At 54.1% G+C, this 26,097-nt stretch overlaps 1 protein-coding gene across 2 annotated transcripts in view; it reads right to left on the bottom strand.

Annotated features, from left to right (window-relative positions):
• The window catches only part of RADIL (Rap associating with DIL domain), a 97,781-nt gene extending 73,244 nt beyond the window's left edge, over positions 1-24,537 (bottom strand). Inside the window, exons 1-3 of one of the 2 annotated variants that reach the window (XM_043455301.1) lie at positions 24,472-24,537; positions 19,318-19,419; positions 18,461-18,530 (exon numbers count right to left, since the gene is read on the bottom strand). In XM_043455301.1, coding sequence (XP_043311236.1) covers positions 18,461-18,530; positions 19,318-19,339 — 92 coding nt within the window. In that variant the 5' untranslated portion in view covers positions 19,340-19,419; positions 24,472-24,537. The remainder of the gene's footprint in view (positions 1-18,460; positions 18,531-19,317; positions 19,420-24,471) is intronic. The other variant, XM_043455299.1, reaches the window with a different exon arrangement.
• Between the last annotated feature and the right edge of the window lie 1,560 nt (positions 24,538-26,097).

The raw sequence follows: 26,097 nt of genomic DNA, 5'->3' as shown, positions 1-26,097 counted from the left end.
TGAGCCAAACCTGAGCTGCTGTTTTTTGTAAATAACGTTATGTTGGAACCCAGCCACACCCCTTTGTTTATATATCATCTAAAACTGCTTTCATGTAGCAGAGACTTTTCAGACCCCAAAGCCTAAAATATTTACTATATGGCCCTTTATAGAAAAATCCATGGCCCTGCTCTTCAGGATCTAGTAATGCCAACTATTTGTTAGCTATTTCTTAGCATCCCCGGTGGCTCAGATAGTAAAGAAGTCCACGGGGTCACAAAGAGTTGCACGTGACTGAGCAACTAACACACACACACGTGCGCGCGCACACACACACACCTTTCACATCTCTGTCTGCTCAGTTCATCCCCTCTGCCTTGGTACACCTTTCCCAATTGTAGTACTCAGCTCAGGTGACCATAATGAAATAACACAGACCAGGGGGCTTAACCAGTGGAGATTTATTTCTCACAGTTCTGGAGGCTGGAAGTCCTAGATCAAGGTGCCGGCAGAGGGGATTTCTTCTGAGGCCGCTCCCCTTGGCTTGCAGGCAGCCAGCTTCTCCCTGTGTCCTCACTGTCCTCCTTTCCTATTTGTGTCCTAATCTCCTCTTATAAGGACACCAGTCAGACTGGATTAGGGCCCACCCTAATGACCTCATTTTCACTTAATCACTTCTTTAAAGGCCCCATCTCCAAATACAGTCACATTCTGAGATGCTGGGGGGGTATAGCTTCAACATATGGATTTTTTTTTTTTAATTTTTAAAATGTATTTTTTGGGGGGTGCTGCACTGGGTCTTCGTTGCCCTTGGGCAGGCTTTCTCTAGTTGTGTGAGCAGGAGTGACTCTCGAGCTGGGGCGTGCAGGCTTCCCATTGCGGTGGCTTCTCTTGTTGTGGCATGCTGAATCTTCCAGGACCGAGGATCAATCCACACACACAGGCGGATTTTTAACCACTGGGCCACCAGGGAAGTCCTCAACATATGGATTTGAAAGGAACACAATTCAGTTCCTCACACAGTCTTCATCATCTGGCTTTCTACTCAATCCTTTAAGACTCAGAGTAGATGTTACTTATGTAGTTGCTTCCCTCCACGGTGGTCCCCAGTGATTCACACTTTCTGGTTTCATACCTCAGTGTAGTCCCCTCCCAGGCTGAATCAGATCGAAGCTGTGTAAACAGTAAGATGTTGCCAAAGTGACCGTGTGACTTCTGGGGCTAAATTAGAAAAGCTGTGGCTTCTGCCCTTGCTCTCTCCATGATCATTCCCTCCAGAGGAAGAACATTCAAGGAACCCTGGAGGGGTCGACGTAGCGAGAAAACCAATGCCTCCCATCAAAACAGCACCAACTTGCCACCCGCATGAGCCATCCTGGATGTGGGTCCCCCAGCCCCAGGAACCTCCATGGCTGCCACCCTGACTGCATCTATTGAGGGACCCTCAGCCACACAGTGGCTCAGACAGTAGAGAATCTGCCTGCAATGCAGGAGACCTGGGTTCGATCCCTGGGTTGGGAAGATCCCCTGAAGGAGGAAATGGCTACCCATCCCTGGAGAATCCCATGGATGGAGGAGCCTGGCAGGCTACAGTCCATGGGGTCGCAAAGAGTCGGACATGACTGAGTGACTAACACAGCCAGAGTCACCCAGCAAAGCTGCTTCCGAATCCCCAGCCCTCAGAAACTACCTGAGACGATAAATGTTCACTCCTGACTTGTGCCCCTAAGTTTTGGGGCCGTGGTTACGCAGCAATAGATCAATGAGTGCCCCTTACCCAGAAAGGCCTCCCTGCCCCCAGACCTGGCCACATGCCCCTCCTCTGTGCTCCACAGACCTTTTTTTTTTTTGGCCTTGCCACTCGGCTGGTGGGATCTTAGTTCCCAACCAGGGACTGAATCTGGGCCCTCGGCAGTGAGAGCACGGAGTCCTAACCACCGGGGAATTCCCTCCCACAGACTTTTGTTTTTTACCTTTTTATTCACCAAGTCCATGTTATATCAAACCACGTTCCTTAAATGCAAATCAGAGATTTCTCCTCCCCGTCCTGCAGTCCTCGAATCACTTCTCTTCAAGCTTAAAGTCCAGCTACCACGCCCTCCTCCAGGGGGGCCCTGCTGACCGCTCCACCTGGTCTCTCCCTCCACCACGGAGCTCCAGTGACGCCAAGCTTCTGTCTTCAAACACACCAAGCTCACTCCCTCTTCTGAAGCCTTTCCCCTTGCTGCGTCCTCTTCCCCAAATGCTCGTCCTGCTGTGCCAGCACGATGCCCTCTTCCTCTCCCTGAAACCCAGCTCTGGAACTTCTCTCTGGTGGCCTAGCGGTTAAGACTCCGCGCTTCCACTGCAGGGGCCATGGATTCGATCCCTGGTCGGGGAACTAAGATCCCACATACTGTGTGGAGCGGCCAAAACAAACAGTTCTGTTACCTCCTGACCATTCTCATGGCGGTCACCCCTATGCTCATTCTGTCTCACAAGCTGTCTACTTCACAGGCCTTCATCACTATTCATCTGTGTATTTGACACACACAGCAGGATTTGAGATCCGTAAAGGCCGGCTCCTCATCTGTCTTCTTTACTGCTACACATGGCACAGAGTAAGTGAAAACGTGCTAGTCACTAAGTCACGTCTGACTCTTGCAACCCCAGGGACTGTAGCCCACCAGGCTCCCCGGTCCACGGAATTTCCCAGGCAAGAATACTGCAGTGGGTTGTCATTTCCTTCTCCAGGGGATCTTCCACGGATTGAACTCACCTTCCCCGCATTAGCAGGTGGATTCTTTGCCATCTGAGCCACCAGGGAAGCCCCAGGTTTCGGGCTGCATAAATACTTGTTAAATGAATGAGCAAGGGAATGAACAGATTTCCACCCAATCTCAACTTCTCACCCCCTCCCTCAGCTGGAAGCTTCTCAAGGACAAGTGCTGAATTTTATTCATCTTTGTATTCCTTCTGGGAAATTCACTCACCAGTTCAGAATAAGGGCTTCCCAGGTGGTACAGTGGTAAAGAATCCGCCTGCCAATGCAGGAGACATAGGTTCGATCCCTGGATCAGGAAGATCCCCTGGAGAAGGGAATGGCAACCCACTCCAGTATTCCTGCCTGGAGAATCCCATGGGCAGAGGAGCCTGGCAGGCTACAGTCCATGGGGTCGTAAAGAGTCAGACACAACTGAGTGACCAACACTTGTATTCCTGCAACTGCCGCCATGGGCCGGTGAGCAGAATTTTGAACTGAGGGGTTAAATAGAGCGTTGAGCTGCCCTTTGTGGCCACCAGAGAGCAGCAGAGTCCCGGGACTAGGGGAAAAACCAAAGGCGCCCAAAGGAAAAAACATCTTGTTAAGGTCAAAGGGCAGGTTCAGGGGCAGAGAGCCTGGGCTATCGAAAGGCCAGGAGAGAGGGAGGGAAGGAGGCAGCAGCCACACCGAGGAAGTTACCTCTCCATCCCTAGAAGGGGCTGGAAATGAGTGGTTTCGGGCTCAGGTTCCGCCCCCATGAGCTCAGCACCACGACCCCGAGACAGCAGGGTTTGGGGCTCCCTGTGGACTCACCAGCCGTCAGCTCTGCAGTTATTATTTGTCTTCCCACATCCTCTGCTAAACAGCTTTCGGCTGACAATTAGTACCTCTGGCGCTGGTATGGAGAAGGCAACGGCATCCCACTCCAGTACTCTTGCCTGGAGAATCCCATGGACAGAGGAGCCTGGTAGGCTGCAGTCCATGGGGTCGCAAAGAGTCAGACACGACTGAGCGACTTCACTTTCACTTTTCACTTTCATGCACTGGAGAAGGAAATGGCAACCCACTCCGGCGTTCTTGCCTGGAGAATCCCAGGGACGGGGGAGGCTGGTGGGCTGCCGTCTATGGGGTCGCAGAGTCGGACACGACTGAAGTGACTTAGCAGCAGCAGCAGCAGCACTGGTAAGGTTCGGAAGCCAGGACTTAGGCGCTGGGTCCTTGCACCCTTTAATCAACAGAAGCCGGTAAGAGGCCAGACGAGCAGTTCAGGCGAGGCTGTCCTGGGACTCGTGCTAAGGAGCGAACACAAGTCACAGGTGCCCTGGCTCGCTCTAAGGAGCGTGGGCTGCTTCCTTCAAGGGGGTGAGGGTCGGGGAGCATCAGCACATCTGGCGGGAGGAGCCGCTTGGGTGGTCTGCCCACCCCCTTGGTGGTGCTGCACGTGGGGGTCAAGCCAAGGCCCCTGCTTTTGCTCCCAGCACCTCAGATGTGGCAGTTGGTTTGTAGCCTTTTTGTATCTGATTGTCCCTAATTTGCCCCACCTGCACATGACTGCAATTATTTTTAGGCCCTTTTAGTTTCTTTTTATTTCCTTGCTTGAGGAGATGTTTGTCCAAGGGCAAGCACTGCAGTTAAGGGTCCCAGGTCCCAGCGAGCTCAGTATGGGGTGTCAGGACTAGAGTAATGTCTGGAGTAACAGGACTACAAAAGTAAAAGACGCTTCCTCCCTGGAAGAAAGGCTATGACAAACCTGGACGTATTAAAAAACAGAGACGTCACTTTGCCAACAAAGGTCCATCTAGTCAAAGCTATGGTTTTTCCAGTAGTCATGTACATATGTGAGAGTTGAACCATAAAGAAGGCTGAGCACCAAAGAATTGATACTTTCAAACTATGGTGCTGGAAAAGACTCTTGAGAGTCCCTTGGACTGCAAGGAGATCAAACCAGTCCATCCTAAGGGAACCCAGTCCTGAATATTCATTGGAAGGACTGATGCTGAAGCTGAAGCTCCAAAGCTTTGGTCACCTGATGGGAAGAGCTGACTCACTGGGAAAAAAAACCCTGATGCCGGGAAAGATTGAGGGCAGGAGAAGGGGGTGACAGAGAATGAGATGGTTGGATGGCATCACTGACTCAATGGACATGAGTTTGAGCAAACTCTGGGAGAAAGTCAAGGACAGGGAGGTCTGGTGTGCCACAGTCCGTGGGGTTGCAGAGTGTCAGACACAACTTAGCGACTGAAGACCACCAAGAGGTCTACGGATCATGTGGGGTTACCAGAGCTACAGAGTAATGTATAGGGTACCAGGACGGCAGAGATACAATACTTGATACTATTCAGTTTGAAGTTTGTGCACATATTCTGATGTAGACATCCAACATTCAGGGCTAGGGATCTGTACCTCGGGTGAGCTATTTAGTTGGGAAATATCGACTCAAAGTCATTAGCATAACCCACTGTACAGCACAGGGAACTATCCTCAACATCTTGTAATAACCTATCATAGAAGAGAATGTTAAAGAGAAAAAATATACATATATATACATACAGGCTTCCCACGTGGTGCTAGTGGTAAAGAACCTGCCTGCCAATGCAGGAAACAAAAGACATAGGGGTTCAATCCCTGGGTCAGGAAGACCCCCTGGAGAAGGGCATGGAAACCCACTCCAGCATTCTCGCCTGGAGAATCCCATGGACAGAGGAGCCTGGCGGGGTCCAGTCCACAGGGTGGAAGAGTCAGACACAACTGAGTGACTGAGCACGTGTGTGTGTGTGTGTGTGTAAAATTATATCACTTTGCTGTATAACTGAAACTTAACACATTGTAAACAACTATATTTCAATGAAAGTTTTTAATTAAAACAATAATAATAAAATTCAAAAGTCATTAGCATGCTGATGGGAAATGAAGCCTGGCAGTGTTTAAACAAACAGTAACACTAAAATTCTGTTGTTGTTCAGTTGCTAAGTCGTGTCTGACTCTTTCAACCCCGCGGGACTGCAGCATGCCAGGCTTCCCTATCCTTCACTATCATCCCGGAGCTTGCTCAAACTCATGTCCATTGAGTCAGTGATGCCATCCAACCATCTCAGCCTCTGTCGCCCCCTTCTCCTTCTGCCCTCAATCTTTCCCGGCATCAGGGTCTTTTCCAGTGAGTTGGCTCTTCCCATCAGGAGGCCAAGGTATTGGAGCTTCAGCTTCAGCATCAGTCCTTCCAATTAAAGTAGATCACATCAAAGTACTTTTGAGTGTTGGGTCTGTCATAAAGAAACTTGAATCATATTAACTGTCACAGATTTTAGGCTGGGGGGTGCTCTAAGAAATCTTCTACCCCAGTGATTATTAAACTCCTCATGTGGTGAAGTCTCTGGAAGTTCTAGCGCTCTTGGGACTGGGAGTATGTTTCAGACCACATAGGAATCAAGATTAATTTCATTAGCCAAAAATATGACCTCGTGATAAACATAAGACTGTGGCCTCTAGAGGGCATATTGTTGAAGAGCCAAAATGCTTGCTTGGGTCTGGCATTTCCATGAAGATTAATTTTTCATTGCTTACTTGATTTGTTGCTGCCTGGGAGCATTTTGGGGGAGGTACCAAGACGGGCCTGGGACCCGAGAACCCTTTGCCGCAACGCTTGCACTGGGACCTACAATACACAGGAAATCGTGATGAACCAAAAATAATTGTGTGCATGCACAGCTGGGGCAAAGTCTGGACAAAAGGTTCGAAAAGACCAAAAGAGCCTTGCTGATTCCTTCCGGGAAATCACAGCGAAGGCTGTGGTCCACATTCTCCCACTCCGACTGCTTCCTGACCCACCTGGTGCTTCCCACTGCAGCCCTGCCTGGCCGCGCACGCCCCCTTCCCTTGGGGTCTGTGAATAGCTGTCTTTTCAGTGGCAGTCATCTCCTGATCTGTTGGCCTCGCCACCCCTGAATAATAATAAAATCTACTTAAAAAAACACATATCTTGGCCACACCACTCAGCATCTGGGATCTTAGTTCCCCGACAGGGGATTGAACCTGCACCCCCTGAACGGCCGGGGAAGTCCCACGATCTACCTTTTAAAGCAGGGTGTTCGGCCAGCCTCCCCAGTGAGGGGCCACAGCCAGCTGCCAGCGCCAAGCACCATACGACTGGATATGCCTTCAGCTGACTCCCCGCACCAGCTGAAGCTGATTCTGAATTCCTGACCAACAGAAGCCAAAAGAGAGGTGGATGGTTATTTGCTGTTTTAAGACTGCATTCTAGGATAACCTGTTATATAGCAATATACAGTTTTTCCTTTATATTTTTCTAAATATTCCAAGTTTTCTACAATGAACAGCTTTTATTAAAAAAAAAAAAACTTTTGACCAATGTTATTTTTAAAAAGACAACTGGGCAAGCGTGAGGCATCTTGAATCTTTATTAAGTTCTTTCTACTCCGCTGGAAACGACCACATTCGCCAGCAGGATTATTCTTCTTAATACAAATGTTTATCCAATAACGAGTTAATACAAAACGACAGTTTCACAACCACAGAAAAGGTCCAGTACCAGCAGGACGGTTTTTAAAAGTCATGCCACAAATGTGCCAATCCCAAACATTGTAGACATGACAGATCTATAAAGATGAGCAGGAAAGACAATCAGAGCTCCTGGTCGCTACCCCACCCCCACCCCCAAGAAAGGGCTTAACAAGCCGCAGTGTCTACACCTGCCCACAAGTGGGCAGATTCCTCATGAAACCTGGCGGTGTAAACAGGACTGGTCATTCCCCAGAGTCAGAGCCTGAAATTTGAAATTGTTTACAGAGGCAAAGCTGCTCTTCCAAAATCTGGATTCCCCCTCTCCCTCCCGCCTTCCCAGCGCTTCCTGCACTAATACCCACACGTCCAGGCGTGTCGCCCACCCAAGGTCTAAACCACTCAGCTCCAAGGGCCCCTGAACGTGGGAGCATCCCCCGGACAAGAGACCCCCAAAGTCTGACGCTGTGTTTCCCTCAGGGGGGTCAGGGTTGGGAGTAACCAGATCCTCAGAGCTCCCCATATGGCCCTGGGACACCCAGGCTCCCGAGGCATGGCACCATGCTGACCCCTGCCGATCTCGGCCAACTGGCACGAAGCCCCTAACACCAAGGCCCAGGGCTTTTCAGAGGGTGTGCCAAGAGCAGCTCCCAGAACTGAGGATGCCACAGAATCATTCCAGGGGTTGCAACCAACAGTTTGAAAAAAATGTCGTAGGATAAGATAGAGCCGGGGGGTCGGGGTAGGTTAGGGAAGGTCACAGTGCACGCACCAGCAGGTCCTGTTTCAGGGCGGGACATATGAACCGGAGTCGCCGTGTAAAACGCATTTCTTAGATGGGTATTAAGAAGGCTTGGAAAACACGAACGCCAGCTAATCCATGCGCCCTGCAGCCTGACTCCTCGCGATCACACGGGGCCAACCCCGGGACGCACAGGTCACCCTCCCGAAATGGGCTGCCGGGCCACCGCCGGGATGGGCGCCTCCCCTCCGACCACCACCACGAGCATACACGTTGGTTCGAAAGCCCATCGCGAGGCCAGGTTTGCAAGGAGAAGGTGGCGAGGCGGCATGGGCAGAGATTCTGAGAGGACCTGAGGTGGATTCATCAGTCACGGCTGTGCCGGGCCCAGCAGACCCCAAATCCTCACCCGACAGGCCAGGTGGATGAGAGCAGTCGCTTCTCCATGCGTGGACCCATTTGAGTGCGTGTACACACTGCCGTGTGCTGGTGGGAAAGCCGTCGGCTGGACACGCGCGCCTTAAGAAGACAAGCACCATGGGGGAGCAGGAAATACCCGCTGCTGCCGAGGAGCGGGCAAAACTGACGGAATTCGGGGATTCAGCAGCCAAATCAGGAGCAACCTGGCCCCAGAAGGATGTTAAGCAGACGCCTTCACCTGCTGCCCAGAGCTCAGCCCTCGGGAGCAGGACAGCCCTGCCCCTTGGGAGGAGGAAGGGTGCCTCAGCCAGGGACCTCGCCCTGGATGCCAGGCCCCGCCCGCTGGGCCGCCCTGGGCAAATCACTCGGCCTCTCTGAGCAGCCTGTCTCCCCAAGTAAGACGCACAAACAGCAGTTTCGTCTTGCCAGGCTTTGCGGGGAGCAATACATGAAAACAGGGATGAGAATAGCACTCGTCTGTAACTGTGTGTGACTGTGTGCTCAGATGCCCAGTCGTGTCCCACTCTTGGTGACCTCCTGGACTATCGCCCGCCAGGCTCCTCTGTCCATGGGATTCTCCAGGTGAGAATACTGGAGCGGGTTGCCTTCTCCTTCTCCAGGGGATCTTCCCCACCCAGGGATCGATCGGTGTCTCTTATGTCCCCTGCATTGGCGGGCGGGTTCTTCACCACTGCGGCACCTGGGAAGCCCTCCAACTGTGTGTGCCTGACCTGCCAATCATGAAGAGGGGATGGAGCACAGAATGCCTGCCTGGGGTGCGGGCCGCGGCCCACTGGTGAACAAGCTCCCCAGAAGGCAAAGCTCTGATGTGCGGGCTGTGCCGATTTCCACAACTGTCGATATTCCACTCTGGCCAGATTCACACTAGCCATGGTTTAAGGACTTTCCAAAGTCCTGAAAACTTAGCAGTCGGGCTGCATGGCACCGCACATGTGTAAAGCTCACCAGCGCCCTCAGGGGCTTCTCACCTCCCTCCAGCAGCTGGCCGCATCCACACCCAGCAGCATGCCCGCCAGCCTCTCCCTCTTGTGAGCCACCAGACCACCTCATGTTCAGTGGCTCAGCCGTGTCCGACTCTTTGCGACCCCGTGGACTGCAGCACGCCAGGCTTCCCTGTCCTTCACCATCTCCCAAAGCTTGCTCAAACTCATGTCCGTTGAGTCGGTGATGCCGTCCAACCATCTCAGCCTCTGTCGCCCCCTTCTCCTCCTGCCCTCAATCTACAGGCCACCTGGAGGACACACAGACACGTGCTTCCCTCCCCCTCCACTGCTCACACCTCAGGCCTCACGGGCTGGCTTTTCCAAACCTCCCAGATAATCCCGCTCTCTGGCAGCACCCAGGCAGGAGGTCCCCGGAAACCTGAACTCCTTACGAAGTCCCCAGAAGCCCGCACTCCTTCAGGGATGAGGACGGTGGCCAGTTGTAGGAACAATCTGCCCAGTGTCCACAGGAATGGTGGTGGCCAGGATGGGGCAGTCCACATTAGCGGGAAGCAAATTCCACCTACCGTCTGCATGGGGCCGAAAGCAAACACGCTACATAGGAGGCAAAACTTGATGGTGAAAGATCCTCATCACAGATCAATCTAATTTGTCTCCTGAATTAAAAGAATGACTAAAGAAATTGTGGTACGTCCACTTAATGGAGGCTTTTAAAAGAATGTTTACAGAGAGCTTGAAATAAGGAGAAATAGATGTCATTTTTTTAAGTAGGCTATAAAGGTGTCTATGGCAAGAGAAGAAAACATCAAAATTTAAAAGTACGCCTTGAGGGACTTCCGTGGCGGTCCAGAGGTTAGGACGCTGCACTTTCACTGCAGGAGGGCCTGGGTTTAATTCCTGGTCAGGGAACTAAGACCCCGCAGCTCTCCCAGCCAAAATGAACCAAAAATAGTACCCACTGAGTGAGGAGAACAGAAAGGAAAAAAATAGGAGTGGTTATCTGAGGCGTGTGTGTGTGTGTTTTAGTTGCTCAGTAGTGTTCAACTCCTTGTGACCCTACAGACTGCAGCCCACCAGGCTCCTCGGTCCATGGAATTCTCCAGGCAAGAATACTGGAGTGAGTTGCCATTCCCTTCTCCAGGGGATCTTTGTGACCCAGGGATCAAACGGGGGTCTCCCGTATTACGGGCTGATTCTTTACTGTCTGAGCCACCGGGGTTATCTGAGGTAGATGCTGGCAAATATTTTCTACCTTTCTAGCATTTTCTGAAATTTTTATAGTAAGCATTTATTATTATAATGAAAACATCTTTAAGAAAACAACCCCCAGGGGAATTCCCTGGCGGTCCAGTGGTTAGGACTCCCAAATTTCCACTGCCGTGGGCCCAGGTTTGATCCCTGATTGTGGAACTAAGATCCCACAAGCTCTGGTGCAGTCAAAAAAAGAGAAAGCAAGCAAGCCACCCTCTCCTAGTCACTAGGATACACGCTGCCTCCAGCCACGGCGCCTCAGGCCCCTCCAGACTGCCATCCCGACGTGGGCAGACCTTGTTTCCCCGTGGGCTCCTGTCTCCCTCATCCTGCAGTACCAGGGCTCCAGACCCACTTGGGGCAGAGGCAAAGCTCGTCACAAACCTGAGTTGGAAAAAAACAGCCCCGAGGTGTCTTCCGATGAGCAGAGACACAAGAGGAAAGGCAGGGCAGTGTCCCTGGAGACCCTGGTCACGAGCTTGCCCCATCTGGCCCCAGATGTAAAGGGACCAAGACTCACACGAAACTCCTTGCCCCGTCTTCAGCCTCAGGGAGGAGGACGAGGTGGAGCCCACGCCAGACCACGCTCACCATCCCCCGTTCCGTCCGCACATTTCTCTGAGCACCTGCTAAGCGCTAGGTGCTCTGCTGGGCATGGGGTTATTGTCAATGCCTGACGATCATGGGGCCTGCCCTTGACACCGAGAGAGTCTCCCAGACCACTGTCCACTCCCCTCTGCCGCCCTGACGCGCCCACGTCTGCAGGTTCAGCTAGAACCAGATAGTGTTGGTCTATGGTAATGCCACTGACCAAGCGTTTCCAGATGTAAAACAAGGTGGACAACGCTGGATCTACCCGCGGTTCTCAACAATGTTTAGTCTAGGTCCCTGGGCTCCCCCAAGACCCTGCCAGAGGCTTCCCAAAGTTAAAGTGTTTTCATAATGATTGTTTTTGTTGTTTAGACGCTCAGTTATGTCCAACTCTTTTCGACCCTGTGGACTGTAGCCCACCAGGCTCCTCTGTCCAAGGGATTCTCCAGGCAAGAATACTGGAGCCGGTTGCCATTTCCTCCTCCAGGGGATCTTCCTGACCCAGGGATCAAACCTGCATCTCCTGCATTGGCAGGTGAGTTCTTTACCACCAGGCCACCAGGAAAGCCCTTTCATAATGATACAACGACAGTATCTGCCTCTTTCCCTCACCTGTACCCACACCTGTAACCTGTGGGTACTCCTGAGCCGCTCTGCCCGTGGGGAAGTGGCTGCTGGGGCTTCCCCGGGCTCCTTCAGCACCCCTCAAAGCCATCCCCAGAGCTTGCATCTCAGCATCTGATCACACAGTATGCGCTGGTGCGTTTGACAGGTCCTTTTCTGACCAGGTCACCAGGCCCATCTCTCAGCCTCTGAGCTCCACCTGCCCGTCTCAGCACGTGCGGGGGCTGTGGGCACCACCCTGCCCTGTTCCTGACGGAGGCCTGGGTCCGACTGCAGTGGCTTGAGCAGGGTTACGGGAGAAACTTCAGAGCGCTTCAGCTTTCGCAAATACAGAAAACAGATCTGGGCAGAGTTGAAACAACCCCCCCAGAAGCCCCAGGACTGACCCCTCTGTGCGGGGCGTCCACCCACAGCCAAGGTGGCTTCAGGGCTTCAGATCCAGGCCCACTGACGAGTCCCATCTCTGCAGCCCCCCTCCTCTCCCAGTGCTTCTCTAGGATTCTTCCCCAGCCCGACCCAGGGGCTGGTGGAACGGCGGCTGCTCAGTCCTGCTCCCGCTGTACATGCAATTGCAACTGGCAATCGAGACAGAAAGGCAGCTCTGGTCTGTGACAGTGACTGAAACCCCTCCCCTGGGCTGGGGGGCCGGCCCTGGCTGAGCTCTGCTCCGGGCCTTTCAGGGAAGCCCCGCCGGCCGGCAGCCAGGCCTCCAGCAGCAAGCACGCCTGTCGTGACGATCGCCAGTGGACTAACTGAGCAGGTGGTCAACGGCAGGCCGGCCCAGCGGCGCGGGATGCCTTGGGGGCCCCCCAGCCCCCGCTCCTGCCTTCCTCCCCAACCTTCGCACCAGCTCCACCTCTCGCCCTGCCCTGGAAGTGCCCGCCTAACCCAGGAGCAGTGGCTGAAGTGCCGGAATGCCCAACAGGCCACTCTGCGGCCAACCCCTCCCTCCCCCAGCTCCTTGGGACACAGTAGCTGCCTTGCTGGGTCATCCTGGCACAGAATGGCCTCAAAGGAGGACAGGACGAGGGAGCTGGCGGGCATCTGAATTTCCAGTGTCCTGACCACCCCGCCCCTCAGCCCCGGGCACAGCCTAGGTTGCTACTGGGACGGTGTCTTACCTAACGAGAGACTCAGGAATGTCTTTTCCTTGCCTGCAATGTTTGTGATATATGTGAAGGAATGCCAGGGTCTTGGGTTAAATGGCATCCGGGAAATTCATTTTCACTTGATCTTAGCCAAAAGGCCGAGAAGCAATGGGAAATTCATTTTCAGAATGACACTGGGAAAGAGAGACAGTTCATGGGCAGCAGGTCCTGAATTGGAGTTGGGTGGTGGGGGCAGTGTGGTCAAGGCTGCACAGAACACCCTCCAGGGTCCTCACCAGCCTGTCTGTAGTCAGACATTCCACCATTAGTGATTCATTCCTTCCGGCGGTGCAGGCTTTGCCACACCTCTCATTATCATCATCGGGGATTGCTTTCCAACTCAGGGAGCTAATGAGGATACCAGGCCGAAGTGTTTTACATTCAGCCTCCTGCTGACCCTTCAAACAACCCTGCGAGGTGTTGCCTTACCACACTCATCTGACAGCAGAGGACACTGAGGCTCAGAGAGGCTAAGGAGTTGGCCCAAGCCTTCACAAAGGGGTGGGAGGATGCTGGAATTGGTCCCGAGTCTAGCAAGACACAGTCCGTCCCTCCAGGAGCGTGTGTGGGGCAGCAGGCACAAGTACCAGGGGATGAAGGAACATGGGTGGGCAGGTGAGCACAGGGGGCGTTGGGAAGCAGAGTGGGGGAGCCCCTAAATCAGAGGAAGATCGGAAGTGCTTCCGTGCTAATGCCCGAGTGGGGCTTTGAAGGATGTATAGGAGTTGGGTGGATGAGGGGTGAACAGAGTCCCCATCAGAGGAACAGGCACCTCCAAAGGTGTGGGGATAAAGGAGCGGGCCGTCTAGGGAGAAATGTCATACCCAACACCCAGGAGAAGGAGCATGAGGAAACGCAGGCATCAGAGGCGCTCAGCGGGGGCTCGGGGACAGTACAGAAGTCTCAGGTCCGAGTCTTGAGCACTCAGCACTGGCCCTGCCGCTGGGCTTCGGCTCCCATCTGCCCTTCGGTGACGGGACTGTCGTCTCCGCCTGCCATGGTGCCATGCTTCGGGAGTTTTCCTAAACAGCATCCCAGGACCCACGTGGTCCCTCCCCCACCTCCGACCCCAGCAGAGGTGGGGTCACGGGTCCCTGCCCCCCACCAGGGCGAGCCTGCCCTCCCCCTCAAAGTTTCCCCTCCCCCCACCTCCAACCCTGACCCCCAACTGATAGGAAATCCTTGGTGGGCTCACAGGGCACGTTTGCACAAACACACACACACACACCCAGGCAAGAGGACAAAAATTCCCAAGCTCAGAAACCCACCCGCCTGAGGATGTGTCAGAGGACTCAATATCGTCTTGGATGTGGGGTTCCAGACGCCAGAGCCCTGAAACAACACCCTGGAATGTTCGAGAACTCAGCGTAAGGCACCCTGTTTCTGCCCACTTGACCCTGGCTGGGAGTCTCAGAGTGACGTCCGTCTAACGAGACAGAGGTCCTGACGCGGTCTGAGACGCCAGATCAGGCCCTGCAGGCGGCCTGGCTCCCTCCCTAGCAGATGCTCGTGTGCCAGTCCCGAGCGCCAGACTGGCCCCGCGAGAGGGCTGAGGACACACCCCTGGAAGCCTCCTGGTCTTTGGACTGCCGTGGGCTTCAGAGGTTGGGGGTGTCCCGGACGCTCTGCCCAGATCCTCATCAGACGACCCGAGGCCTTCCCTCCAGGGCTCATCCGAGGAGCCTCCAGGGGCGGCTGATCGGCAGCCACTGAGAACCTGCACCACAAACCCTGAATCTGGAGCCAGCAAACAGCTCCTGGGCTCTGCTTGCCCCCCACCCCCCACCCCAGTGAATGGCTCTCGTCGTGTCTCTGGGTTTGTCGGCGAGAGAAGAAACGGCCAAGGCACTGGAGGCGCATCCCCCGCCGCCCGCCCTCTGTGCGGAGAACCCCCAGCAGAGCAGCAGGATGGCGGGCTGCTCTGGGTGCCCCTCATCTCCCCCCCACGGCCCCCAGCTGCCCCCGCCAGGGGACCAGGCCCGCTCCCCAGCACGGAGACGCCGAAGTGGTCTGGCCACGACCCCACTGCAGAGCGCACGGGGGCGGGCAAGGCCAAGAGGTGCCCTCACGAGTGCCAAGTCGATTGGCAGTGGCTGCCCAGAGAAGTCGCGGAAAGAATTCTGAAACCACACCACGCGGCAGCTGATCGGGGATGCCTGCCACGGTCACGGATTCTCACCATCCCTGATCTACAAGCTGGGGGACGTCCCCCCCGCCCCCGAGCAGGGGATAATTCCCCAGCCAGGACTTTGGTAGCAGAGAAGGAGGCGCAGGCCACCTGGGGTATCAATAACACCAGACTCCCCGATAGATTTCTCAGGGCCTTGAGAAGCATGTATGGGGCCCGTCATTCCTCAACTGGCCAGGACCCCGTCTGCCCCCTTTTCTGACGATGTGAACGTTGGTTGTTTTAGGAAACATCTCTCTAGAATAGAAATGCACTACAGGGTTAATTTCTCCTCTGTGAAAATGACTAAATGCCTTCTCTCCCACCTAGAACCCAAGGGATGGTCTGGCATATCAGCAGAAGTGATCTCGGACCCACTGAAAGCTTCACCCGTGGGAGGGCTGACGGGCCTGGACGCTGTGCGCTGGGCTCGGTTTGCAGGAACATGCCCCGTGATGCTCTGCCCCAAAGGCCTACATGTCCCCAGGCGTGCTGTGCGGCCTCACTTGGACACCTTGGCCTGCAGGGCGCTGGGCAGATACAAGTACCTCCAGATGGCATAGTAGTGTGTGCCAGCACCGAATGCCACAAAGAGGTGCCAGATGGCATGGGCAAAGGGGATCCTCCCATCACTCTTGAAGAACACCATGCCCAAGCAGTAGAAGACCCCTCCGGTCACCAGCTCCCAGATGCCCTCGGTGTTGGGCTGTCGGCAAGGACAAGGATGAGCACAGGTCAGATGAGCGGCCGGCAAGACCGAAACCACCCAGCCCTCCCCCCGCCACCCCAGACAAGACGACACGTGGACGGCGGGGCCGCCCAGAGTCCCAGGAGGGGCATCTCCACACACCGATGTCATGAATTCTTCCACCCCACCCCTGCCGCGCCGATTCATCCTCGTGTGTAACACATTTCTGTCAACATTTCAAAGGGTATGCCGTAGCTTTTTGTCTTTCCTAAAAAGCAATACATCAAAGAAGGGAAAGCAGAGACACACACAGATACTTGTACAACCAAGTTCACTGCCACATCATTTGCAGCTGCCAAAAGCGGGGAGCAACCCAAGCATCCACCGGGAGGAGAATGGATACGCAGAATGGTATCCGTGTTCGTTTACACGATGGAGTATTACTCAGTCTTTAAAAAGGAGGAGACTCTGACACATGATACAACACGGGGGAAACCTCAAGGACGTTGTGCAAAGCGAAATAAACCAGACGCAGAAGGACAGCGACTGCAGGCTTTGACAACCTGAACAAGTCAAATTCATGGTTGGAAAGCACAGTGGCTGTCTGGCCACCAGGGGCTGGGTTGGGGGGAACGGGTAAGGACTGAGGTTTAGTGGGGACAGGGTGTGGGAAGACGAGACAGTCCTGTGGAAGGACGCTGGTGATGGCTGCACAAGATGAATGAACTTCACGCCCTTGAACTGTACCCTTAACGATGGCTAAAACCATAAACTGTATGTGTGTTATCACAGTTCTTAAAAAGTAGTATGTATCCATGGTACGGACATGAGAGTGGACTATAAAGAAAGCTGAGTGCTAAAGAACTTTTGCTTTTGAACTGTGGTATTGGAGCAGACTCTTGAGAGTCTCTTGGACTGCAAGGAGATCCAACCAGTCCATCCTAAAGGATATCAGTGCTGAATATTCACTGGAAGGACTGATGCTGAAACTCCAATACTTTGCCCACCTGATGCGACGAGCTGACTCATTTGAAAAGACCCTGATGCTGGGAAAGATTGAGGGCAGGAGGAGAAGGGGATGCCAGAGGATGAGATGGTTGGATGGCATCACCGACTCAATGGACATGAGTTTGAGCAAGCTCCGGGAGTTGGTGATGGACTGGGAAGCCTGGCATGCTGTGGTCCATGGGGTCACAAAGATTCAGACACGGCTGAGCAACTGAACTGAACTGATCCATGGCGAAACATTTTAGAGAAAAACAAAAAGCAGTAAGAAAAGAGCGGCATTCGCAGCCCTCCGAGATGAGCGCGAGTGACCCCTGGGTGGTTGTTACGAGGGCTCCAGGAGACCAGGAGGGACAGGGGCGTAAGAACCTACCGCCCTGTCTCCTGGGCCCCCTTCCCAGAGGTCTCACTGCTCACCACCAATAAGTGTCTGATGGTATCCTTCCAGACTCGTCTATATGCACACAATACACGGTACGCACTTCATAAGCATGTACGCGCCCAGAGGGACAGATCACTTAAGATAAGGGGGCTCGGGCCACGCCTGTCAATCTGATACATCAATTCCACCATGCAGTCTCGTGGGGATTTATCTACCTCCCCATGTGGGGACCCACCTTGGTCTTCGGAACAGCTGGGGAGCTTTTCATTGAAGGTATGTACAAGCACGCACCCAGCCCTCCATGGGGTGATGCCTGACTATTAAAGACATATCACAGTAGCACTTCTCAGCATGGACTGCTTGCCATGCCCCGCCCTAAGGGCCTGACGTGAGTTACCCGATGCCATCTTCACAACACTCTCCCGAGGCAGGTACGGCTCTGCGGCTCTGCGTGACAGGCCCTCAACATCACGCCAAGTGAGACAAGCGTGTGGGAGAGCAGTTTGTACAGCGTGATCCCATTTTTTTTGTAAAAGAAAAGCACACAAGTCATCATGTCTGCATATCCACATAGATGTGCCTGTTAACCATCCGTAATGGTTTGTTGTATATCTTTTCTGTTTCTCATGAAGAGGCATTAGATAACTCACGTTACGGACTCAATGGACATACATTACCAACTCAATGGACATGAATTTGAGCAAACTCTGGGAGACAGTGAAGAACTGGGAAGTCTGGCATGCTGCAATCCATGGGGTCGCAAAAGAGTCGGACACGACTTAGCGCCTGAACAACAAACAACTCACGTTTTCACAGGGAAAATGTTGAGTAGGAACGCTAAGGGGGCTGTCACAAGCTGGAGACTCAGCTCCGCCTCCATGGCCACCTATGTTATTATTATTATAGATTTAATTGAGCCAGCAGGGACTTACTCTGTTGCAGGCACCCTTCCAGTCCCTTTCCCTGAGTTTTCTTAGCTGATCCCTAAATAAGCAGGAAAACTGGAGCCCAGAGGGACTGATGAACCCGCTGAGGTGAAGCAGAGAGAGGAGGAGCCCCAGAACCGAGGAGCCGAGCCCAGGGTGACCTGCACATCTCCCGCCTTGGCGGGCGAGTCATGCGGACCCCCGGCCTCAGATCGCCATCTGCCGGGGCAGCAGGCTCAACCTCACCATCTCCAGTACCACTCGGGGCCCCCTCCAGCCAGACGCAAGCCCCACAGCGGGTGGGGGTGACTTACCATGGAAAGGACGACCAGGGCGGGGAAGAAGCCCATGACGACATAGCAGAGCAGCTCCACCAGCTTGTACCTGCCAGGAAGACAAGGCCTCCCGGTGAGCAGCACCTCCCCCATTGGGGTTGGGAGGGGACACCCCCACCGCAAGAGTAATGGAAGGGGACTCTGTCCCCTGGCCAGCACCCCTGAGCTCGGGTTTCATCCAGCTGCACCCAGTAAGTGCTGGCAGAGCCAGGTGGCCGTGGGCAGGTGCCTGTCCCTCTCTGAGGCTTGGTTTCCACACCCGTGAACTGACATTCGAGAGTGGCAAATGCTGGGTGGGCATAGCGTGCCTGGGGGCTCCTCCCTTGCTCAACCCAGGGCAGGCATTACTATTCGACCCCAGCACCTTTCACCACAAGGCTCGAGCAATCGCTCTCCATCCATCCGAGCGGCTGCACCAACCAACTCCCGTCTGCCGTCCTCGGACAGTCCAGGGGTGTGCGGCTGCCTTTCCCTTCTCCAGCTGTTTCCTTCCCCCACGTCCTCATTTCCATCCTGTCTCTCAGCAGGATGGAAGGGGATGGGCGGCCCTGGGACACCCTCCTTCTCACCTGCTAACACAGCTTCAGGAAGACCCCATTCAGCAGGTAAAGCCCCAACAATGACCTTTTAATTTTAACCTCCTCACACTGACCCTATGGACTGTGGGCCTAGGGACCGCCGATGGGCCTGGACACAGGGGAGACAGGCGTGGCTGTGTGCCCACAAGCTTCTGGGCACATCCTGTGGTCTCGTCCCGCCAGGGGCAGGGAGGAGGCCCTGATGGAGGCACCCGGCCCCCCCGAGACCCCGCCCCCTCTCCCCCGGCCCCGGCTTACCGCTCATGGAAGAAGAAGACATAGACGGTGCCGACCGAGGCCATGATCCACACCAGCCACCGCATGTGGGAGGCCCAGGGGCCCAGCTCGCGGAGGTTCAGCCTGGGAGGCAGGACGGGAGGGCACAGGGGCCTGAGGGGGTGCCGGGGCGGGCCTGGGACCTCGCCTTCCACAGCCAGCCCCTCCCAGGGACACAGACCCCACAGAACCCCTGTCCCCTGTGGCTGCACGTGTGGGATGTGGCCCCTCACAGAGGACACGTGGAGAGACAGAGAAGACGAAACTGTATGCAATTATTCGAGCCAAGTCAGCAACACTGAGGATGTCCCAGCATGAAGAAAAAGGGCATCTCAAACCAGAGGGCGTTTCCTGGCGCCCGGAATTAGTTGCTCCGCAGCTCGCAGTATCTTCCCAGGGCAGGGATCGAACCCGTGTCCCCTGCATTGGCAGGCGGACTCCTACCCACTGGACCACCAGGCAAGTCCTGCTTGCTGGGTGACAGCTGAGCTGGGCCTCGTGAATTTCTCCCTCTGCAGCCAGCAGTCTGGCAGTAGACGGGACTTTGCAGGAGGAACTCCTTCCTTCCCTCCCCATTCCTGAGACTCTCTCCCCAGGCTCCCAGAAAAGTGGGTTTTTCTCTCCGCTGCTCGGGCCAAGTGCTGTCTCCTGGGCCAGGTGCCTACAGAGCCCGGCCTTTGGCTCCAGCTGTTGGCTTAGGCTTTGGCTCCAGCTGTCCCCAACCTTTGAGGGACCAGGGACGGGTTTCATGGAAGACAATTTTTCCATGGACTGGGGAGGGGATGGTTTCGTGATGATTCAAGCACATTACACTTATTATACACTTTATTTTTTATTATTACTATTACATCAGTTCCACCTCAGGTCATCAGGCATTAGAGCTCGGAGGATGGGGACCCCAGCTTAGGAAATGGCTGCAGAGCCAGGGGCCCCGGACAATGCAGGCCTGTGCCCCAGGCCAGGAGGCTGGTCCTAAGCCCTCTCTCCAGCCCCGCGTGCATGCATTCCTGCCTCCGGCCTGTGCCGCCGTCTGTACAACCTGACTGCACAGAAGCACGCTAGATTCCTGCAGAAGGGGCTCTGGTTCCAGAAGACGGTGACTTGTCTTCTGTCCTCCTCAATATTTATGACTCGATTATTAGTAGTTTTCTGAAGCACTGCTGAAAGGAAGCTCTGTGTCACCCTTGACCCAGACAGTTTTCTCGATCATTCATGACACGGTCCTCCCTGCCTGGTTAATTGCGTGAATGGCATCTGTGTGCAGGTCACCATTGTCCCTCTTCACAACAGCTGGGGGACGGGGTATTAAATATCACTGCCTCCATTGTAAAGTTCAGGAGACTGAGGCTCGGACAGACTCGGCAGTTATCCCAGGACACGCGGCTCTGGAAGGGCTCATCAGAGGACCAGGGCCTCGTGCGGTCTGATGCCACAACTGTTCTCTTTCAGCAATGCCGGAGCCTTTCGACCACCTTTTAGACCCCTTCTTTAAGTAAAGGTGATATGCTAGAATCTTGTATGTAAGTCTAATCTATCAAAAACGAAAATAAAGGGGCTTCCCTGGTGGCTCAGCAGTAAAGATGCTGCCTGCCAATGCAGAAGACGCGGGTTTGATCCCTGGTCTGGGAAGATCGCACCTGTCTCGGAGCAACCAAACCCCTGTGCCACAGCTACTGAGCCTGCGCTGTAGAGCCGGGAGCCGCCCCCACTGAAGTCTGAGCAGCCGAGAGCCCGCGCTCCGCAACAAGAGGAGCCACCGCAAAGAGACATAGCCCCTGCTAGCCGCAACTAGAGAAAACCTACACAGCAACCAAGACCCAGCGCAGCCAAAAATAAATAAATAAAATTTTAAAGAACAAAAATAAAAACCAAAACACAGAGATTTTTTCAGATTGAGGCAGGGATGGGGGGACCCAGAGTCATTCACGCCTCCACCCCCTCAAACAGAGCACTGTGAAGAAAACTACCCACAAATCACTCCATAAACCCTTGTCTCCCGTCTCTGTTCCCCCATGCAGCCGGGTGTCCAGGTAGGACACTGTCATCGCCTCTGATCCTCTCTCAACCCCACATCCGGTCAACCACCAGGTTCTGCCGACCCTTCCCCGCCTGACACAGCTCGCAAACCAGGAAACATCTCCCCTCCTCGGCTCCTGCGTCCCCCCTCCGCAGCTTGGACCACAGTGGCGGTTCTATCTCTGCATCAGTGTCGGGACAAAGTCCACTTCCTCCGGGAGACGCTAAGTCCCACAAGGACAGAGGCCTGTGTCTCTGTTCACAGCCACATCCTCAGACACCAGCATTCGATGGGCACAGAGTCGGTGCCCAGACCGTCAGCATCAGGGATAAAGGACAGAAACCCAGGCATTGAACCAGCCAAGGCGGGGGGACAGTCAGAGGGTGGTTCCAGAAATCTCACTCAAGGACGGTTACTGCGGCAGAGCACAAAAGCTAGCTTTACTCTAACTCGCAACAGCCAAAAAGAAACCAGAGATCACCCGACTCCTGGAAACTGCAGGTGGTGCCTGGGGCGGCCCGGAGCCATCGGGAGGCACCCTCCCATCGTTCCTGGCTTCCCTCTGCTGCTCTCTGCATCTCCAGGGGCCCCCACCTACCCACAGCAGCCCCTAACCCGGGACTGGCCGTTCTTTCCGGGGCCCGCGTACACCAGCCCACCGGGCATCTGACAACCAGAGCATCCTGGTTTATACGTGCCCTCCTCCCATAAAGCTCAGCTGGGCACGGGCTGCCTCTGGTCACGTCTCCAGGCTGACAGCAGCATGGGCCGATTTCCTGGGGGAAGCCAGAAACCTGGGTATTCCTCCCCACCTTCAGTCAGTCACAGTTCCCCCTCAGTTTCCTGTAAATACATTTACCATCCATCCATCCATCCTCTCAACTCCAAGGCCACTGCCATGGCCCCGGCCACAACCATCTCTCTCCCAGCTCCTTGCATCAGCCTCCTTGCACCTCCTTGCTCCCAAGGCATCATCCTTCGGTCCAAAAGATAAAACCAAGGACTTCCCTATGGTCCAGTGGTTAAGACTTCGCCTTTTGATGCAGGGGGAGAGCAGATTCAATCCCTGATCGGGAGCTGAGAAACCAAATGACTCACAGCCAAAAAACCAAAATGTGAAACAGAAGCAATGCTGTAACAAATTCAATAAAGACTTTAAAAACGGTCCACAGAACAAATAAAATAAAACCAAGTGAATATCCTGCTTCAAGCCCCACCCACTCCTCAGTTCACCGCCACACCCTCACGAGAACAACCAGAGGACCCGCCGTGGATCCATAATCACCCCAAGCTTGGAAACCCTGCAGACTGCCTGTCACAGGAGACGGACGCCTCTGGTTCATTCATCCAGAACACTGCCCAGCAAGGAGTCTGGACCGTGACTCCGTGACCCTCACCACACAAGGCCGCCTGAAAGCGAGACCGGAAAGAATGATGATTCCCTTCACATGGAAGATGACATCGGGCAAAGCTGCCCCAAGACGGCCGACCACGGGATGTGGACACCAACCCCGGGAGCCGCGGGCTGGGGAGGGGCTGGACACATGGCTTCTCCATCCGGGGGGGCCGGCCGCGGGATGTGGGAATTCCCTGTGTGGACCCCCCCCAGGCACATCTCAACAAAACGTGGTCCGAAGGCAAGTCGCCTTCATGTGCACCAACTAAACCCACTTATTAGTTGACATAATGAAAAAGAACACTCCATTTACGACAGCCAAACATTGGAGTTCCCTGGGCAAAATTGGCACAAGCCTTTCTGTAGCTCCCACGCCTTGGAAGCCAACACGCACAGGCTCCAGGGTGGGCCGGCTTCCGCAGCTGTGGCTCCCGGGCCCTAGAGAGCAGGGTCAGCAGCTGTGGTCCATGAGCGCAGTCACACTGCAAAATATGAGAGCTTTCCCGGCCCAGGGACTGGATCCACGTCCCCCCTGCACCGGCAGACGGTTTCTCAACCACCAGACCCCCAGGGAGGTCCCTGCCGGGGGAGTTTAAACCGGTACACTCTGTGCAAGGTGCCTTGGCAACAGTTAGCCAAGGGACTAAGGCCCACTCCTGCCACTGGGCCTCCAAGTTCGGCGTTCACCCCACAAAGATGAGGCTCGGCTTAAGAACCTGGGGCTTCTGTAGCTCTAAACAGGCTGGCTCAGCAGTTTCACCTGTTTCCAGGCAACCCAACCAGGCACATATGCTGAATGACCCATCAGCAAGGACATTCACGGCAGCCCTGTGTGTTACAGCGAAGGAAGGGGCGTCCTGACGTCATAAACACTCATAAGGAGGGGCGGCCGGGGAATATTATGCTGCTATAAGAAAGGAATGGGGAAATCTTCATGGTACTAATATGAAAAGAGGTCCCCCAGAACATGACTAAGAGAGTGAAAGTTGACTTCAGCGACTATAACAGTATCCTTCCTTTTCTACTCAAGTAGGAATCTGCCTGCAACGTGGGAGACCTGGGCTTGATCCCTGGGTGGGGAAGATCCCCTGGAGGAGGGCATGGCTACCCACCCCAGTATCTTGCCTGGAGAATCCCCGTGGACAGAGGAGCCTGGAGGGCTGCAGTCCATGGGGTCACAAAGAGTCAGACACCACCGAGCTACTGAGAGCATGAACGTAGGAAAGAATAGGGACTTCCCTGGTGGTCCACTGGTTAAGACGTCACCCTCCAAGGCAGGGGTCTCGGTTGGATCCCTGGTCAGGGAGCTGGGGTTCCACGTGCCTCGTGGCCCAAAAACCAAAAGGTAAAACAGAAGCAATATTGTAACAAGATCAATAAAGACTTTAAAAAAATAAAGTAGGAAAGTGTAAGTGTGAATATATATGTGTGTGTGTGTATTTGCATATATGCATATGCATGTATGCAAATGCATGTCTATACATATACACGTACATACACATTTGCTCTTTTCTACACAAAATCACCCTGGAAGGATACACAGGAAACTGGCGCTAAGTCACGGCTTCTAGGAAGGAGAAGGCGTGGAGGACGCCCTTTCACCTACATTCTTGTGCTGAGGTCACAGATCACCCAGCCAAACGTGCAGGGAGATTTGAAGAAGCGAAGGAGAGGAAGCCAGCCCCAGCCCCCGCCTCACTCGGGGACCCGCAGGGACACTCACCAGGGCGCGTAGGAGGCCGCAATGAAGAAGTAGATGACCATGCGGTCCGACATGTGCAGACAGTGCTCTACCGTCCTGCAGCAGAGAAGGCGGGTTACGGGGGCCCAACCTGGACAAACGGGCTCTGTGCGGGGCTGGGGCGGCCTGGGCGCAGGGCTGGTGAGCCTCCAGCCAGCCACGACCCCTCGGGCCTCAGTGTCCCCATCTGCGAGCAACCAAGGCAGTGCTTTTCCAGCCAGGCTCCCTGTCACCCCAGGGGCTGAACGGAGACACCTCGGGGGTCCCGTCAAGGACCCTCCTCCCCTGACATCCTCCTCTTCTACTTTGATCAAAGCAGCTCTGCATCCTGTTTTACATTCTGGGCTTTTCGAAAGATTTCAAATGATAAAAAATTCAGTAGCTTAAAAAAACACAGACTCACAACAGAGAGAGAAAAACACAGTCTGCAAAAGACAGACTCACAGACATAGAGAACAGAGGAGGTCACCAGTGGGGCGGGGAGAGGGGAGGGGCGGAAGGCGATGAAGAGATACAAACTGTTACCTATAAAATAAGCTAGGAGGGGAGTTCCCCTGCGGTCCAGTGGGTAGGACTGGGTGCTTTCTCTGCGGTGGCCCCGGTTCAATCCCTGGTTAGGGAACTAAGATCCTGCATCCCTTGAGATGTGGCTAAATAAATATTGAGTAATAAAACACAATAAAATAAGCTACAAGGACGTATCATACACCACGGGGAATAGAGCCAGTGTTTCGCAGTAACTATAAGTGGAATATAATCTTTAAAAAATTGTGAATCACTAATTGTACACCTGTAACTTATGCTGTACATCAATGATACTTCCATTAAATAATGAAAAAAATTCAACTATACTCAACATTTTTAATAACCTATATGGGAAGAGAATCTGAAAAAGTACATGTGTGTGTGTGTATAACTGAATCACTTTGCTATACGCCTGAAACTAACAGAAGATTGTAAACCAACTACGCTTCAGTTAAAAAAAATAAAAGTGAACTAAAAAATACTCAATAGAAGCACGGCAAGCAGAAGAAAACATGGAAAATTAAATATTTAGTCTCTTTTCACTAAACCAGCAAACCTAGGTGCCCCTGAAGACCCTCTGGGTTCTGGTATTCCAGTTCAGGTCCCAGCTCTGGAGCCAGAAGGCCTGGGTTCGGATGCCAACCCCACCACGGAGGAACGATGACCCTGAGCAAGTACCTGCTCTCCGCGGTCTCAGCTCCCTCATCTGTGAAACGGGGAGGAATACTGGCATCCTACCACGGGGTGAGGGTGAAGAGGGTCAGGACTCAGCACCACACAGAACAGGAAGTGCTCACACACGTCACCTGTTTCCATCATGACCTCACCTTCAAGGGCAGGCGACACTCCTTAACACGTCTGGCCAGCGTGGTGCAGCCTCCAAAATGGTACCCAAGGAGCCCCACCTCCTGGTCCTCACACCCTCATCAGCCCTTCCCACAATGAGTACACCAAACATGTGGAACCCATGTGAGGTTGCACAAGTGCCGGTGTGTGGCTTCTGAGGCTCAATCATAAAGACATGACAACCTCCGCCTTGTTCTCTTGGATCGCTAACTACGGAGGGGAACAAGCCACGGGGCC

Source organism: Cervus canadensis, chromosome 32 (genome assembly GCF_019320065.1).
Source record: "Cervus canadensis isolate Bull #8, Minnesota chromosome 32, ASM1932006v1, whole genome shotgun sequence".
Classification (NCBI taxonomy): Eukaryota; Metazoa; Chordata; class Mammalia; order Artiodactyla; family Cervidae; genus Cervus; species Cervus canadensis.
This window is presented reverse-complemented; position numbering and strand designations above follow the sequence as displayed.